Source organism: Cucurbita moschata, unplaced genomic scaffold, assembly GCF_002738365.1.
Source record: "Cucurbita moschata cultivar Rifu unplaced genomic scaffold, Cmos_1.0 Cmo_Scf00032, whole genome shotgun sequence".
Taxonomy (NCBI): Eukaryota; Viridiplantae; Streptophyta; class Magnoliopsida; order Cucurbitales; family Cucurbitaceae; genus Cucurbita; species Cucurbita moschata.
The window spans coordinates 1,860,233-1,876,622 of NW_019268548.1; the positions used below are offsets into that span (position 1 = coordinate 1,860,233).

Genomic DNA, 16,390 nt, shown 5'->3' on the forward strand with positions numbered 1-16,390 from the left:
ATATATTTGTAAAAAATTGCAAGATGCAAATTCAGATCCTCATGTTTACAAAATATTACTACAACATCTAGGGAAATATTCTTCCTTCAAAATCGTGTGTTCTAAAAATAAGAGGAAAAACCACCTAAAAAAGGTTAAGTAAAAAAAAGATAATATATTGCCCATCCCCGAGGAAGCAACACCAACATGTTAGCTCCCTTCCAATCTCAGATCACCATACGCACTCGGCAAGCAGCTCGATGCACTCAAGAATGGTGGTCGGTCACATTAAAACCTCCCCAAGGCCAGGAATTTACAACCTTGAACTGAATAAAAGACCAGATTGAACAACAAACTGTGAAGTTATTGTTGCAGCAAAAGATTCTGAAATTTCAAAAAAAAAAAAAAAATGTAAACATGAAAACCTAACTCAAATTGTTGTATAGTTCGTGAAAAGATACAGCAACTTATCCAAAGCTTGGGGATAGAATTTTCTTGCAAATAGGTAACATGGCCGATGCAAACCATTCCACAAGCAAGGCCACCTCTGTACTTCTTTCTGTAGACCCAGAAAAACAACAATTATATCAAGACATCAACAAAACTTTATTATAATAACAGAACAAGCATACCTTCTTGTCACTTGTTACATGCACACTCACATCAATCGACTGCAAAGATAGCACCATTAAAAATAATCAACATCCACAACACTTTTCCCCTTCAAATCACCTTACCATATGGTAGGGCTGTGACACAAGGGGGAGTAGATGACAAACTGCAATTGGTAAGAAAAATGACTGGAAAAGGCTAACATTTTGGAGCTTCACTAATGAAAATCGGTAAGTGAAAATATTGACATTATAAATAATCATACCGTAATATTCTGCAAAAGCTCAGAGGTAATAGCCTCCGCTCTATAAGATTTTGGATGCCACTTTCTTTCAGACCAATCAACATGCGTTACTGACCAATTTGCAATTCCAGTCGGGTCAATCATCTAATGGTTGTAGAAAGGGGAACCTTTTAGCAAGAAATCAGGAAATGCTCTGTGGTAAGATGTGTCTGGAGGAACTCTTACATTGAAAAAGGTCGGCAAGTAGTGCTCATCAGCTATGCAATTGCGTCCTTCTAAACCTGGCTGTGGATGAGAATTAACATATCAATACATGGTGGTGGGTCCGTATTTGGTAACCACATGGGCAGAAGATTTCTCATAATTGGCCATTAATGCTGATCAATTACATGAGAGAAGGAGGAAGAAACAGCTTTGTGCTTGGAGTACATACAAACCAAAAGAAAAAACAAACAAACCTTCCAAAATTTTGGGGACCAGAGATTACACTACCTACTTAATAAAATGGAGTCTCATGTGAATTTGTCCAGGCAATGAAACAAAAATTGAAAATATGCCCCCTGAGAGCTTTGAGAGGACAAGATCTTGACAGACAAATAGAACTGGTTGTACATAAAAAGAACTAACATAAAACCTCAAACCCAATAAATTGCTGTCAGTAGGATAAGTGAATGCAGACGTGTAAGCACGCATAAAGCGATTGACAGGGCGCACCAGGACACACCAATGAGATGCCAGAGGAGAGAGAATAGAAAATACTCTCAATTTCTACTCCTCATAAAGGTCAAACCCAAAGAAAATTCACTAGATATGATTAGAAACCACGCATACAGTTTGGTTAGGAAGAATGGTGTCAGCATATTTGTGAGAAATGAGAAGGGCTATATAATCAAAAGAAATTTTGCTCAGGATGTACAGGAAAATGAGGAATCTGAATTCAACTTATCTTCTGATGAATGTGTCTGTGGTGTGTGTGTGAGAGAAGAGAGCATTATATTATAATATATCCATAAGATGTTGTGTAAAAGAAAACTACACACATTAGTTTCCTAATTCTGCAACAGACATACAGACGATATAAGTTTGCAATCACCTGGCAGTAGTTGCGAAATTTGGAGTAATAAAGATTGTCAGCCAAAACTATTATAGCATGCTGCCGTTTCATTGTGAACCACTGCATAAAATAAGGAAAATTGAGCTTAAGCTTGCAAGCTATGCATTAATTGTCCAATTTGCACATGGAAGAAATATCTCAATTTCAAATCTAAGCCTTAAGGTCAAAGATGCTAAACAAATAGGCAGATGTATGAATCAGTGCATCCATAAGTCTAACCCATCAAACCCAACCTAAGCCCTTGAAGTTCTGCGACATTTCAAATGGCTAAAAATAAACAAGAGAACTATTTTTAAGTTTTGAACAGTTACAGTGGCAACCCAGACAAGCACAGAAGCTAACGAAAGAACCTAAGTACTTAATTCTTTCCGTTAGTGTACAAAAGGTTTCTTCCACACCAACACACGATAAAAAAAAATAAAAAAATAAAATGCAGCAGCATGAACTAATCAAATTTGTGGAAAGTTAGATGAATGATCGAAATTTCCGGAGTGTACCTGTGCACCTTTTCTAAAGTGTTTCTCCTCCACTTCCGGTAACATGTGCTCTGAATACCTGCCATTTCCATGTGGACCAGGATCCTTAAAGCTGAGAAAATTGGTATCTATTAGAAATATTCTACAAACAAATCAATACGCAGTATTAAATTGTAGAAGGTCTTGCAATCTGACAAGTAACCAGCTGCTAGGAGTCGTGTGTGTGTGTGTGTTTTCACAGAGAAGTTGGGAGTAATAGCTATACTGTGTAAGTCATAAGCAAATGAACAAGTGGAGAGGAAGTGTGAAGGTATATAACTCACCAGTCTACAAAACTTATATTTGAATGCATCAGATACTTGTAGATATAGTCAAAACCATACAAAGGCACACAACTGCAAAATAAAAGGAACATTATAGTTGAGAATAAGAATGTAATACAACTCATGAAAGATAAAAGAAAAAAAACTGAGATTTCAGTCACCTATCAGAAAGTAAAACAAAATGGTGATTATCTGGATCCATTAGAGCATTTGCCAGCAATCTTCTCTCCGCATCAACCATGGTAATTTTACCCCACACCACCTGCAATAGTAATCAATTAAGTGTCCAATTATTTACATGCTCATCAAAAAGGGGCTTCAGGAAAAGGATAAGATGTATATAACGTGGCAAGAATTATCCATATGACATGAGTAGAAATATAACATCAGGCTAGCATACGCACAGACAATGGGAATTTCATTCTGACGCCATATAGACTAATAGCTTTCTTTTAGTTTTATAAGTATAACATAAGGCACCTGATCACTATGAATATCCCGATCCAAAAAGTGGCTGCTGACATGAGTTGGTCTCTCCTTAGATGCATGGACATAAACAGTGAATTTTCCTTCATGACCCTGCCAGGAGATATGAACGAGTTTTTCCATAAAAAGTCAGTCCGTGGATAAAGAAGTAATGGATTTACAATGAATGAGTAATGAGCCAATGTTAAAACAACTAATTCCCCTTCTTTCAAAGCCTTGATGGATATCATTATCACTGGCTTATGAAACTAAATTAAAAAAAATCAGTTTTTTGGTATGCTATGCACGTAATAATTGAGTAGTTTTTCACGAGCTAAATGCACATACACCATTAAGTTATTGCAGGGAAATAACTACAAAGAAAAATACAAGAAGAATAAAGATCACCAGCTTAGATAAGGAAAAACAAAAACTTACATTGAAAAATTTATCCCACAGCTTCTCAAACGGCAAAGACCCAGGAGTCAAAAACATAAATGCTAACTTTGGAGTTTTTGATGGAACAATAGGTGAATTCAAAATTTCTCGAATAAAAACATGAGAAGCAACCTCTTCATCAGTAAGTTCTCTAGCAGGAGCAGGCGGAAGCCAGTCCATAATGACCTTACAGCCTCTAGAAGAAAAAATGTAACAGGCATCGCTAGTTTGAGGTGGATACATGTATGCACAGATAAGGAAGACAATGATGAAGGAAACCAAGATGATAATCCATAAGGGCTGTTTCATATGAGTACGATAGCGAGGCCCAGGGAAAATCTGCATCTCACTATGACAAAACGCCTGAGTTGTCTTCATCTTCAACAAAATGTACTGCATCTATATTTCCATTGTAATTGCTATCTACCAATATGCACTCCTCCAATGAGAAAGTACATGCCAAAAGTTACCAGAAAATCTGAAAGTTGACTGATGAAGGAAAATCTGCAATTTGATGGCATACACAAAATTTTGTCGTGAGTTCTAAAGAATCTTCTGATTAGCCAAAATGGAAAAGGCAAAGCTCCCAATGATTAAAGAACACAATAGTACCATAATTCCTGCTATGGTAAACACACATGAGCAGTACACAAGGTCACAGCCCTGTATACTGATAGAAACTTTTGCAGTAAGTCACTTTCCAACAATCCCCACCCCACCCCAAATGACAAGAATAAAAACATTAAGAAAAGACGCTGTGAACTCAAATCGAAAGCGCAAACAAACTAAAACCAGTAGTCAACTGTGGGAAAAAATCACAATAACAATTAAAGAAGAGAAAATCTAGAGCCTAGATTCCTCTGAAAGAAAACTAAGAGCAATCCGACAATCCAAAACTACAAATAACTAATTAGGATGGGAAGGTGTAAAAGAAAAAAGGAATCAGAACCGGAACCGGAACCGGAACGGGAATCGGAATCCGAACACTCAACTTAGTGATTAAAGAAAAAAAAACAAATGTAACAAAGATGAAATGAGCTAAAAAACCATACTCACAGAATGATATCGACCCACGAACCAACGGTCGAGTATCAGAACTTCGCCCCGTCCCCTTCCGAGATCCAAATTCCAAATCATGAAAAATGAAAAAAGAAATAGAACAATCAGGCATTCATATGCCTGGAAGAAATGGAGATAATTTAATAACTTGTCCCGTAAAGTCTATGATTTCCATTTCCATGTCAGAAACGCTTCGTTGTCGTGCTCCTTCTCTCTCTTCTCCTCTCTAAAAAAGGAGGGAAAACAATGTGGGAGAGCCGAACCTTGGACGGAGCAGGCGTTCCAGTTTCAAGTGCACAGCATTTTTCAGGACGACGTTTTTTAATTTCACAATATATATATAAAATTCTTAACTTCTCATTTTTATTTATTAATATTATTTAAAATGGCAAAAATCATTTGAACTCAAAAAACGAAAACAATGTTCGCCTTTTCGTCAAAATTAGGCCCACACTCAGCGCGTTATTTATTCAAATGGAAAATAATGAAATCATCAATCATAAAAATAATTTAACAACTAAATCATTTAAATAGAAAATCTGAGTTGATTAAATTATGATCATAATTCAAATATTTACAAACATTAAAATAGAGTAGGTGGAATTAATTATAAATTTTAATACAATAAATTTTATTTATAATAGAAGTCAATCATTTGATGGATTCAATTATTTAAATTTGATCTATAAAATCTTAAGATGGTACAACAACCTGTCGATTTACATCTATCTAAATTTGATCTACAAAATCTTAAGATAGTACAACAACCTGTCGATTTACATCTATTTGGTTCTTAACTTTAATATATACACACAAAAAAAAAAATCTTAAAACTTTTTATTATTATGTTTTTATTTTGTTTTTATCTTCTATATGTTAATGTTTGAGTAGTTGTTATTTATTTTATGCATGGTAAGAACTGATTTGTGCCTTGCAAATATACAGAAAAAAATATGGAAACCTTTTTTTTTCAAAAAAACAAATTATATTGCTGTGATTTAATATAGCTTTTTCTAGGATAGAGATTTCCCTACTCTAAAAAGCTTTTTATTATGAACAGGTTTTCGAGCAACCCACTCTATGATGGATGGTGTTTTTTTTTTCCTTTTTTTTTTTTCTTTGAAGAACTAAAATTATATCCTTTACTTTTTTGGTTAGTTCTTCCAACAGCAAGAATATACAATCAACCTTAATCAAAGAAGAAAATTAATGCACTTAAATTAAACTAAAACTAAGATTAACACATCCAACTCCAAACGAAATTTATCCTAAAAAGTTAAATTCTCCCTCCACAGTTAACAGGTTAATTAGCTCTAAAATTCAGATCATCGACCCCTTTGTTTTAGAACTTAGACTTTCCCACCCTACTTGAAGTTTTAACTCCATGAAAAAAAAAAAAAAAATCATTACTTGGTCAAACTAAAGTTTAAGAAACAACAAAACATGAGCAAAAGTTTAGTAAAGATGTCGGTTAATTGGTCGTGCCTTTTGCACTCCCAGTGCTCCAATCACGTTTTTGGGCCCTCAATAATTGAATTGAAAATACTGTTATCTAATCGAACTAACAGGAAACAAGAGGTTTCAACTTAAGATTATCGATCAAAATGGTGCAAGTGATTTAAAACATGAGAGAAACAAACCTTTTGATATGCTTTATTTGCCACCGCTCCTCCACTTTCATACCAAAGTGACTGCAAAAAAGAGATGGGTCAAAAAAATTAAATTCGGTGTGTGTACGAATGAGATAGAAGAAAAATAGTTCTTAATATTTTTCAAATAGTTTTTTTTTTTTTTTTTTAATAGAGAAAACATATTGGATTACACTTTTTCAAGCTACTCTTGATTGAGTTGTTCTCAGAATAACTTGGGAATAATTTTCAACTGTAATTAATTACAGTAAACGATACAAGCCCAACAGGATTAGTAAATGAACATATCCCTTTAGTGTAGGATTTGTTTCATAAACACAGCAATTTAAACCTAATTGTTAGTCAATGTATATGCAATGTTATCATAGCAGTCAAAATAAGAGATCTAGCAACAACCCCTGATGTAAAATGTTAGCTGCAACTCAGGATAGAAAGTCCAAAGATGATAATACATTTGGAATTAACTTAAGATCAGAAGGTTAGATGAATTTGGAGTGCTCATTTGAAGCAATGAGTAGTCAACATTAAATATGACAGGAACTTCAAATCATTCGACCAGTTAAGAATGGAAGTCCACTTCACCACTCGAGTGGGTCAATAACCTTAACTCAAACCTGCATATCTAGAAGCACTTGGACTAGCGTTGTTCGGTTTTATCATTTGTAACTTGAGTGCAGCAAAATTTTGTATTGTGGATTGCTTATTATTGGGAGACACATGATGTATGTAATTTAGGAAATCTTAACCTATGAGAGGAATAAATAACTCCAAATTTTCCAATGTCATTGGAACTCGGTCTCTTCGACATGAAAAGGCGTCTACATTTATTGAACGTTAATTGTTAAAGCCAAAGCACTGAACGGATGATAACTACCAACAATGGTGCTCCCTCGTCGGTGGAATTCCAAAGTATATATATGTATTTGCTGATTTTGCTCTTCGTTACCTTAACTTTAGCAACCTTGACTACAAAAATTGGGGGTGGGGACTTGAACTTCCAACCTTAAGGGACGGAGTAGATGCTTAAGCTTTGAAGTAGGTTCATGTTGGCTTTTTGAAGTCTACTAACTTAGGGACAATATTATCAGATAATGGAAGAACGCAGAAGGAAACAGCTCAGATGCTAAAACCTGCCCCTCAAGTTCATCAGCTCGTGGAAGTGTATATTCCTTACTCGAATGCTCCTTGTTAACAGTAAATCTATTTTGCTATCAAGAGGAATTGATTTGTCAAAAGTCAAATTCTCAGATGCCACAAAACACAAATTCATTAGACACCACAACGTCCAAATAAAGAAAACTAGTGAGTGCTGAAAAGAAAGTCATGAGGTGCTGTATCATGTGTAATGATCAAGCACAAATGAGAGTTCATTTTCAAAAATATGTGTTTGAAGAGGCCTCACCCGAAGAAATGCAATGTCCCTCTCCAACATCACAACCTTGCCTGATTGCTCTTGAATGAGTTGATTCTTCACAAGACAACACAAGAATAAAGAACAGCGAAAATCAGATAAATGGAACTCACTTCACGGAATTGAACAGAACAGAATGTAAACATAATGTTTCTCTAACATCTAAAGGTCAGATACATTCCAAGTTCAATAATCAACCGTAAACGAAAATCCTCCCGGGAGGTAAAAAAAAAAAAGCGTATAGCACAATGAACAGTTTGCTGAATTTTGAAACTCAACCAAAAGAGTTTCCTCTTCTTCTTCCACACTTCCTAGAAAAGAAAAAAAAAACAGGCACAGTAGAATTATGAAGAGGAAGAGGAAGCAATGACGCAAAACTGACCGAGAAACGAGATCTTAGACTTCAGCAGCTGAAGCTCCGGCGGGAAATGTAAGGCGTTGAGTTCTTCAAGCGGTTGATCAGCAGCAATGGAGGTTGAAATGAGAATCCAGAAGAAAATAGAGAACCGGAACCCTAGAAAGGGCTTAAAATCTGCCATCGAAGAAACCACGAGCACTGAGACGTCGGACGAGTATGGCGGGGGCGGGAGGAGTTGTTTTGAGTTGTACTATTTCAATTGACGTTGAGAGATTTTGCATATTAAGCCTTCTAATTTGGTGTAATATCAATATGTCCCAAAGTTTTTAATTTCAACGAACTCCAAAAGCATAATTAGCTTTGCAACTTACAATATAATAATAATAAAATTAAAAAAAAATACACCTGATTAATTAAGTTAATTTGTGCTCCTATTAGTGAAATTACCTTATTTCACTTTAAAATACACCGGATTAGTTAAGTCTAATTTATTTCTGATGATAAGTGGTGGAACCAAATGGTTGAGAATTCTATTTGGATAAGAGAATAATAAGCACAACCATTTATTGACAACTTGGTGTATGCCTATATTTTGATTCCAAGGGAGAGGGGAGAGGATGGGAAGCCCGGGGAAAATCTCATAATATTGGTGAGTAAAGAATCGAGAACATATTTGAATGAGAGCGATCTTGAAGATAAGACGACTAAGAAAGACTTAAAAGAATTGGAAGTCGTTGCATATATCAATAAGGTGCTCATTCAATTTCGATGGCTCTATCATAGAAACTTTATGGTTAAATGTGTTTAACTTAGAGTCATTCTGTGTTCAATGTCCTCTTATCAATTTTCTTAGGATACATGTGAGTGAGAATAGAACATGTTAAAATGACTCGTGTTGTTTTATGGAGATAGTTTTCACTCTTAAGAAGCGAATAATAGGTCACGTAAACATGATGCAGGGATGTAAGGGAATGTTGAGGTCATCAAATGCTGAATTTGAATTATGAATTTTGAGCATGAGTTGTTACAAAAATTATATTTTGAGATTTGTTTATAAGATAAAAATCGAACAACACTCGACATGACGTTTTGGAGTTAGAGAAAAATAAATATATTCTCTCGACAACTTGGGGTATGGCTATATTTTGACTCCAAGGGAGAGGGAAAGGGGGTGGTGGAATCCCAGGAGAGAATCTCACATGAACAAGAATTATTGAGCGACTCTCCAGTATAAGCTCTTGTGGCTTTGCTTTGAACTTCCCCGAAAGGCTTAATACCAATAGAGATAGCATTTTTCACTTATAAATCCACGATCTTCTACTAAATTAACCAACGTGGCCTCACTCCCAATAATCATCGACGCACCAACATTAAAAATGATTAAGATTGAGCTAAGGACGTGGAAGATGATCGAAAATGAAGCATGAGAAAGATGGAGAGGGAACGAGAGCCGAAGAAGACTGTGCTGGCGGAGAGCCGGCCAGCAAGTCATTCTTGGCTCAAATTCCACTCACCATCTCTTCATGCATTATTCTTCGATCTCGAGAAACCATCTCTTCTTATGAATCTATAGCAGCAAAATCATTAGGATTAGGCTACAAAACTGTTGAAGATCATCGAGAATGAAGCATGAGAAAGATCGAGAGGGAGCGAGAGCCGAAGAAGACAGTGCCGACGGAAAAAATGGGTATCAAAATTCGGCCGACAAGTCATTCTTGGCTCAGGTTCCACTCACTATCTGTTCATGCATCATTCCTCGATACAAATAATCCATCCCTAAGGACTTCTGTTCATCTATATGTTTACAAGATGCATGGATCAGCAGCAACTATTTATAGGGTTAAAAAGCAAACTTCTTATGACCTAAAGATATTGTTTATCAGCTAAGATTCCAAGAATAAAAGACAGTTTGTCAACGGCGTACGGAGCCGATGATCGGCTAGAATTCAGCTTTGAGCAGAGTCGTGGCGAATCTTATCCATGGAGAACAGATTCGTGAGATGACATGGGGAAGAAAACCTGCAAAAACATGGGTCTAAGCCCATGATTCCCACTCCCACTATACTGCAAATTGGAAGCCATTCCGAATGGTCTCTGTTCATCAACATTACTGAAACAGAGAGATTCTCATGCATCCACAGATATCAAACTATTTCCTGCACTTGGATATCAACAATTACATCATATTCATACAGTAGTAATAACTAGTAATGATGCTTTCTGTGATGACATTTTCATCAAATGGTATTATGGGAAAGCATAGTTACATAAGAACTAGCTTACATGATCTATTCTATGATGATTTCGTTTAAGCCTCCTCGGACTGCCATTCTGATATCACCATGCTTCCTGCAGCACTCCCTCATGTAGCTCTTACAACACCCACGTATTTCTCTGTTCTTCTTCAAGCCTGCACAAGTTTTGCCAATTTTGAGTTGTGAGCTTCCTCTTCTGCAGGTTTTACAGTTGTTGTTTGTCTCTCTGTTTTCCAAAGCCTTACAAGTGTTGCCGTGTTTCGGGTTCGAATGGTCTGCTGCTTCGAGCTTGATATTTGTGGTTTTGTTGATTGCTCCATCGTTATCTCCTTTTGATGCCTTGCAATGAGGATGAACTCCTTCATTTTCAAGACTCAAATGAGTATGGCAATGATGTTGTTTCATCTTGTGGTGCTCGTTTGCTTCATCACAATCAACTATCATTTCAGCCCTTTCCGTGCATTCATCCTCTGTGCACCTGCTTAGTGGTCTTGATTTACAAGGTCCACTGCAGCTTTTCCCGTGGTTTTCCTGGGATTCCAAGACGAAATTCGAAGTGTCGAAGCTTCCTTGGTGGCAATGGTTGTGGTCTTGGAGGAGTTCTAGACTGGCTTCAGGCGTGTGTTGCTTCTCAGTTGAATCCACACATTTGGTTTTCCCACAAGGACTTGAATTGCAGGTCTCAGAATGACACATTGGATGAGATAAAGAAACCTTCTGAGAGTTCTTTTGTGAGCAACAGCCATTACCATTATGATGATCAGGACTGGATGAGTGGCTGTCATCCAAATCACATTTGAGAGTTTGGATTTCATGATCATGTTGAGCAGATTGGGTATTATGAGTACAACATCCACTTTCATGGAGCTCATCACTGCCTGCAGATCCATCAAGGCTGGCGGGTGAGCTTGTGCACTGGATTTTCTCACATGAATTTGATGCACATCTCGGAAACGAGCAAAACTCTAGTGTATTCTTCAGAGAGCAATGTTCGTCCTCGACATGATGATCATCACATGAAAAATGGGTATGATGTTCATGTTCATCGGGCTGGTTGTCATGGACGCAGTGCTCATGTTCATCGGGATGGTTGTTATGGACGCAATGTTCATGTTCATCGGGCCGGTTGTTATGGACGCAGTGTTCATGTTCATCGGGATGGTTGTTATGGACGCAGTGTTCATGTTCATCGGGCTGGTTGTTATGGACGCAGTGTTCATGTTCATCGGGCTGGTTGTTATGGACGCAATGTTCATGTTCATCGGGCTGGTTGTTATGGACGCAATGCTCATGTTCAAAGGGTTTTACACTGCCAGCAGGATCATCCGCCCTAGAACATGAGTCCACGAGTTTACTTTTCTTGCATGAGCTCAAATTTTTCATCCCAGAATCACACGTAGAAGCACATTTCTGAGTTGAGCAACCATTATGAGTTTTCCTGAGAGAGCCGCAGTCCTCATGCTCATGGTGATGGTGATGGTGATGGTGGTGTTGATGATGACTAGAAGAGTGGGAACTTTCATTGCTGCAACCGTGATCATGGGTGTGACCACCATGTTCTTCTGAATGGCTACCAACATGACAACATTTATGTTTGGAGGAACAGTGAGAAGCAGAAAACATGCCAGCCTTTTTCCCTTTGTGTCCTTCAGTTCCTCGCAGCAGGAGCATACTGTTAAGGATAACTAGCACACAGGCACCAACATCAGCAAGAACAGCTGCCCAAACAAGTGGATGGCCCCCAAATGCCAGGCCAAGTATAGCAGTCCTAGGAGCAACCGACAGAATCACATTTTCGATTACTTTCCTATTAGCTCTTCTTGCGAGTCGAATGGCCTTCGGAATTTTCCTGATGTCATTAGTCATTAGAATTACATCTCCAGTTTCTATTGCGAGAGCTGAACCAGAGATTCCCATTGATATACCAATATCAGCTGTCGCCAAGGCAGGGGCGTCGTTTAAACCATCTCCAATCATGGCTGTTGGTCCCTCCCTTTTGAAGTCATTGATGAGTCTTGTCTTGTCTTCAGGTAGAAGTTCTGCATGAACTGTTTCTAAATCCTTTCCCAACTGCACATAAGGTTAGTGAAACATTATATTCTCTTTTCCAATAACGAATTGTAGGCCTTTTACATATATGGTAACAAGGACTATTACTTGTTCTGAATAGTTTGGGTTTTAAACTAGCCATTGGTAAAGGATTGAGCATAATAATAATCCAACATAACCAATATAACTCAAATAGGATGGCTTCATAAGAATCATGAACCAAAAGCATCCAAAGCCTACAACCAAACAAACCGATCGATTCTGAGAAAAGTTCTTGAGGGATCTATATTGTTCAGTGCTACGTGAAAAATCTATATGTCAATTGTTACGGTCATGCTTGTCCAAGGCGTGTTGCCCATGGCCGCATGCCCATTATGTGACATTATCAATGTTGCATATTCAATGCAGGGGATAGAATGCTTACTTCTTTTTGTGCTTGCAAGGCTGCTGCAGAACTGTCTCCGGTGAGCATGGTTGTTTTTATACCGAGAGATCGGATCTCAGCCATGGCCTCCTTAGCTCCGGTTCTACAAGAATCAGATAGAGTAAAGATACCAGCTGCAGTAGTCCCACAGAAAACGTATCCAACAGTCCTTCCATCCTTTGCTTCATCTTTGATCTCTGGGACTGGAAATTTTTACATCCAGAAGTTAGGATGATAAGAAAAAGTGGTTGCTTTTTGTTCTCTCCACCGAAACAGAAAACTTAAGAACTCTCTAGTTTTTACATGAAAAATCCAACCTGTTTCACAATTGGCTCTTGTAGCAATTTTTCGATTTCCAATATAGATGTCTTTCCCATCAATTCTCCCATGGACACCTTCTCCAGGGAAATTTTGAAAGTCATCCACATTTTCAGGTTTGGGGTTAATGGATAGTGATCTTCCATGGTCAACAAGTGCAGCTGCCATTGGATGACTGGACTTGCTCTCAATGCTCGACACCCTGGGAAAGGAGAAGGCAAAGTTTGACACAAAAATCATTAGCTTCCTTATACTGCATAAACCCTTCAACAAAATAGAAGGATGATTTGCACTTACCAGTATAGCAATGTGTCTAAGCTTATATTTTCCTTATCAAGAGCTTGAAATTCAGTGACCATAAATTCCCCTCTTGTTATTGTCCCAGTTTTATCAAAGGCCATGATCTTAATCTTGCCAAGAGTTTCGAGGCAGTCACCTCCTTTGATCAAGAGACCAGAGGTTGCTGCCTTGGTAAGTGCACAGAAAGACGCAACAGGGGTCGAAAGGATGAGTGCACAGGGACACGCGCTCACTAGCACAACCAGTGCCAAGTGAAACCAATGGCTGCGATTGTGCAGTCTCAAAGCAAATGGAATCACCGCTATGCCAGTTGATATGATTATAACAGCTGCATATCAGAAAAATGAATTTTAGCAGCCGTGGCTTTTACAGGACTTTCTTCAAACAGTTGGTGGGCATACCTGGAGTATAGAATTTAGCACATTTGTCAATGAACCTTTGAGTTCTAGATTTACTATTCTGAGCCTCTTCAACCAGCTTAGCCATTTTAGCCACCACACAATCTTCAGCAAGAGCAGTAGTTTTTACAGTAACATAGCCTGAATCGAAAAGACCCCACAATCAAAAACTTCCCTAACATTCCAAACCAGAAAAGAATTCATCAAACAGAGAGAGAGATTACCGTTTAAATTAATGGTACCAGCCCAAACAGTGGAATCCTTCTGTTTGGCAACAGGGAAAGATTCACCTGTAAGGGTTTTCTCATCCACTTCGCATTTTCCCTCCACAACGATTCCATCAATGGGTATGTCCTCACCAGCCTTCACCGCCAGCAGAGTCCCCAATTTGACCTCGTCGGCGCCGACAACTACGCCCGTGTCGGCTAGAACCGCTTTCTGAGGGGCGATGCTTAGAAGGGACGACATGACGGCGTTGGCCTAAGCACAGTTTTCGATGTTCCATAATTTGGTTGAGTTTTAGATTTGCGATTGTTCTTGCAATGAACATTATTTCAGAGAGAAAAAAAAAACAAAAAAAAAGAAACCTTGTGGCCGGCTCTGGATTCGAGCCATTCGGCGATTGTGAAGAGGAAGACGATGGTGGCCGCTTCCAAATAATCATTCAGCACAATTGTCCCGATCACTGCAATAATTTAATTATTATTTAGATTAAAAGTTTCATAATTATTGTTAATTCTTTTATTATAAACAAAATAAAATAAAATCGCCACGTGGGTGCATCGTCGTTGAAGGCAGGTAAAGCATGCAACTAACGCTGTCACGGCCAATGCTACGCCGTCGTTTCATATATTAAACTACGAAAAATTTATCAATTAATTGGATATTAAATTTATAATATAAAATTTTTGTTTTACCGGCAATTAAAGCAAGAATGTTGATGTCGATTCTAAGATGGCGAACGGCGGTGAAGCTTTTGAGGGCAATGGGCCAGATACCGGCGGCGACGGCAGCCAAAGCCATCCATTTGAAAACAGGATTCACATATTTGAGAAACGAAACCAGCAGCAACAGCCCACTCGCCACCGCATAAGGGCTGGGCCATTTTTTCCGGTGATTTTTCTGCTGGTCTCCGTATGCTCTAACGTTCGCTTCAAGTCTTGCTTGATTTAGGGCTTTAACTGTCACATTTTTATTTTCCCATTTAAAAATTAATATTATTAAAGTAAATTAATTCACCAAATATTTGGTTGAAAAAAATGAGAGAATAGGAAGTGACGTGAAAAAAGGAAATTATTCTCCTTTAAAAAAGATACAATTTCCACGTCACCAGTCACTTGAAACAGAATATATGAGGGTGGGCCCACCATATTTATTTTACACGTCATCTTTATTTAATTGGGTTCCACTCCCCTTCCATCCTCTCCCCCATCTAAAAAATTCTCATTTACAAAACAAATAACACTAATTTTATCCCAAATTTTGTGATGTGATTTTATAAATATTACGACGATGAAATTATGTTGTTTAATTTAGACTAAAAAATGAAATATTAAAATAAAATAAAAAATCCACGTAGGATAGAGATGGAGGTTGAGCGTACCAATTTGTGCTTGAGAAACGAGGAGATTATCATGAAGAACAATGAGAGTTCTTGTAGCGACAATCACTTTAATCTCTTTAATCCCTTCAATTTCCTTCAATATATTCTCAATCAGAGGAATTTCTGAAGAACAGCAAATCCCCAACACATCAAAGTAACTCTTCTGCAACGCGCCACCATTGTTTCCGGCCGCCGCCGCCGCCATAATCTCCGTGGACTCTCACTATTGAAACCCCCTGCAAATAAAAAGCATAAATACATAAAAGTTTGTAACGCCGATGGGCAGGTTTTTCAGTGCAAGCCAATAGAGTTAAAGTTGGATAAACAGAAAAAGATTCTCTCGGGAATTGCGTGGTTATGGTAACAAGCTACCAATTTTGAGCGTTCTAGAGGAAGAGAAAGAGAATTAACCCAGATAATGCTACCAAAACGTTACTCAAATACAGAAGGCGTTTCGTGCAGAGGATTGATGATGGCGCATTGGAAGAATGGCTAACCTTAAAATAATGAAGCCTAAAGCTTGTGACTTGCCTTTTTATAAAGGGAAGATGCCGGTGGATGTTGTACAATTTCTTTTTCTTTTTTTTTTATTATTTCGTGGTGGTTTATGTGGTCCTTCCAACATGTTTTGTCTTGCGAAAATTTTCAGAATGGAATTTAATTAAGTTAATACAAGGAAGTTCGACTCTTGTTTAGTATGATTGTGTGAATGTGAATAGGATAAGTATAGATTAATCATATTTAAAAAAATATAATCTCTATTAATTTAAAATTTTAATGAAAATGTAAGCAGGATTAGTTTATACAAAGGAGGAGGTTAAATACAAAGGAGGCTACATAAAACAAGCGGTTTATAGAATGAAAGGGAAATGGAATCCAGGTAGCTATCCCACAAGCACATTTATTATGCGTGTT

The 16,390-nt window shown here is 37.7% G+C and overlaps 2 protein-coding genes across 5 annotated transcripts; both read right to left on the reverse strand.

Moving 5' to 3' along the window:
* Positions 1–3: 3 nt before the first annotated feature.
* On the reverse strand, positions 4–8,392 carry LOC111429883. Of its 3 annotated transcripts, XM_023065953.1 has the most exons (14): positions 8,153–8,392; positions 7,762–7,827; positions 6,351–6,401; positions 4,708–4,762; positions 3,652–4,155; positions 3,229–3,327; positions 2,910–3,010; positions 2,749–2,820; positions 2,447–2,537; positions 1,929–2,009; positions 1,061–1,120; positions 857–979; positions 612–650; positions 4–538 (listed from the first exon to the last, which is right to left on the reverse strand). In XM_023065953.1, exons 5-14 carry the CDS (start codon positions 4,048–4,050, stop codon positions 410–412), a joined length of 1,194 nt encoding a protein of 397 aa, XP_022921721.1. In that variant the 5' UTR covers positions 4,051–4,155; positions 4,708–4,762; positions 6,351–6,401; positions 7,762–7,827; positions 8,153–8,392; the 3' UTR covers positions 4–409. The 3 variants fall into 3 exon arrangements, with proteins under 3 accessions (XP_022921721.1, XP_022921722.1, XP_022921723.1); XM_023065954.1 differs by lacking the exons at positions 6,351–6,401; positions 7,762–7,827; positions 8,153–8,392 and having other exon boundaries at positions 4–305; positions 410–538; positions 4,708–5,300; XM_023065955.1 differs by lacking the exons at positions 4–538; positions 612–650; positions 6,351–6,401; positions 7,762–7,827; positions 8,153–8,392 and adding an exon at positions 658–757 and having other exon boundaries at positions 4,708–5,303.
* A 1,756-nt stretch (positions 8,393–10,148) lies between these two features.
* LOC111429757 (cadmium/zinc-transporting ATPase HMA3-like) lies at positions 10,149–15,997 on the reverse strand. Of its 2 annotated transcripts, none has more exons than XM_023065747.1 (10): positions 15,887–15,997; positions 15,476–15,711; positions 14,790–15,053; positions 14,460–14,557; positions 14,097–14,352; positions 13,876–14,013; positions 13,472–13,802; positions 13,174–13,376; positions 12,857–13,059; positions 10,149–12,453 (listed from the first exon to the last, which is right to left on the reverse strand). In XM_023065747.1, the coding sequence occupies exons 2-10, from the start codon at positions 15,678–15,680 to the stop codon at positions 10,417–10,419; spliced, it is 3,735 nt and encodes a 1,244-aa protein (XP_022921515.1). In that variant the 5' UTR covers positions 15,681–15,711; positions 15,887–15,997; the 3' UTR covers positions 10,149–10,416. The 2 variants fall into 2 exon arrangements, with proteins under 2 accessions (XP_022921515.1, XP_022921517.1); XM_023065749.1 differs by having other exon boundaries at positions 15,901–15,962.
* Positions 15,998–16,390: the final 393 nt, after the last annotated feature.

Coding starts and splice junctions, on each gene's coding strand:
- LOC111429883 (XM_023065953.1), bottom strand. CDS start 4,050: ATGCAGTACATTTTGTTGAAGATGAAGACAACTCAGGCGTTTTGTCAT. Junction 1,121..1,928: donor AATTTCGCAACTACTGCCAG/GTGATTGCAAAC, acceptor TCTCATCCACAG/CCAGGTTTAGAAGGACGCAA. Junction 980..1,060: donor ACTTGCCGACCTTTTTCAAT/GTAAGAGTTCCT, acceptor TACAACCATTAG/ATGATTGACCCGACTGGAAT.
- LOC111429757 (XM_023065747.1), bottom strand. CDS start 15,680: ATGGCGGCGGCGGCGGCCGGAAACAATGGTGGCGCGTTGCAGAAGAGT. Junction 14,353..14,459: donor AATCCAGAGCCGGCCACAAG/GTTTCTTTTTTT, acceptor AACTGTGCTTAG/GCCAACGCCGTCATGTCGTC. Junction 13,377..13,471: donor TTAGACACATTGCTATACTG/GTAAGTGCAAAT, acceptor CTCCTTTCCCAG/GGTGTCGAGCATTGAGAGCA.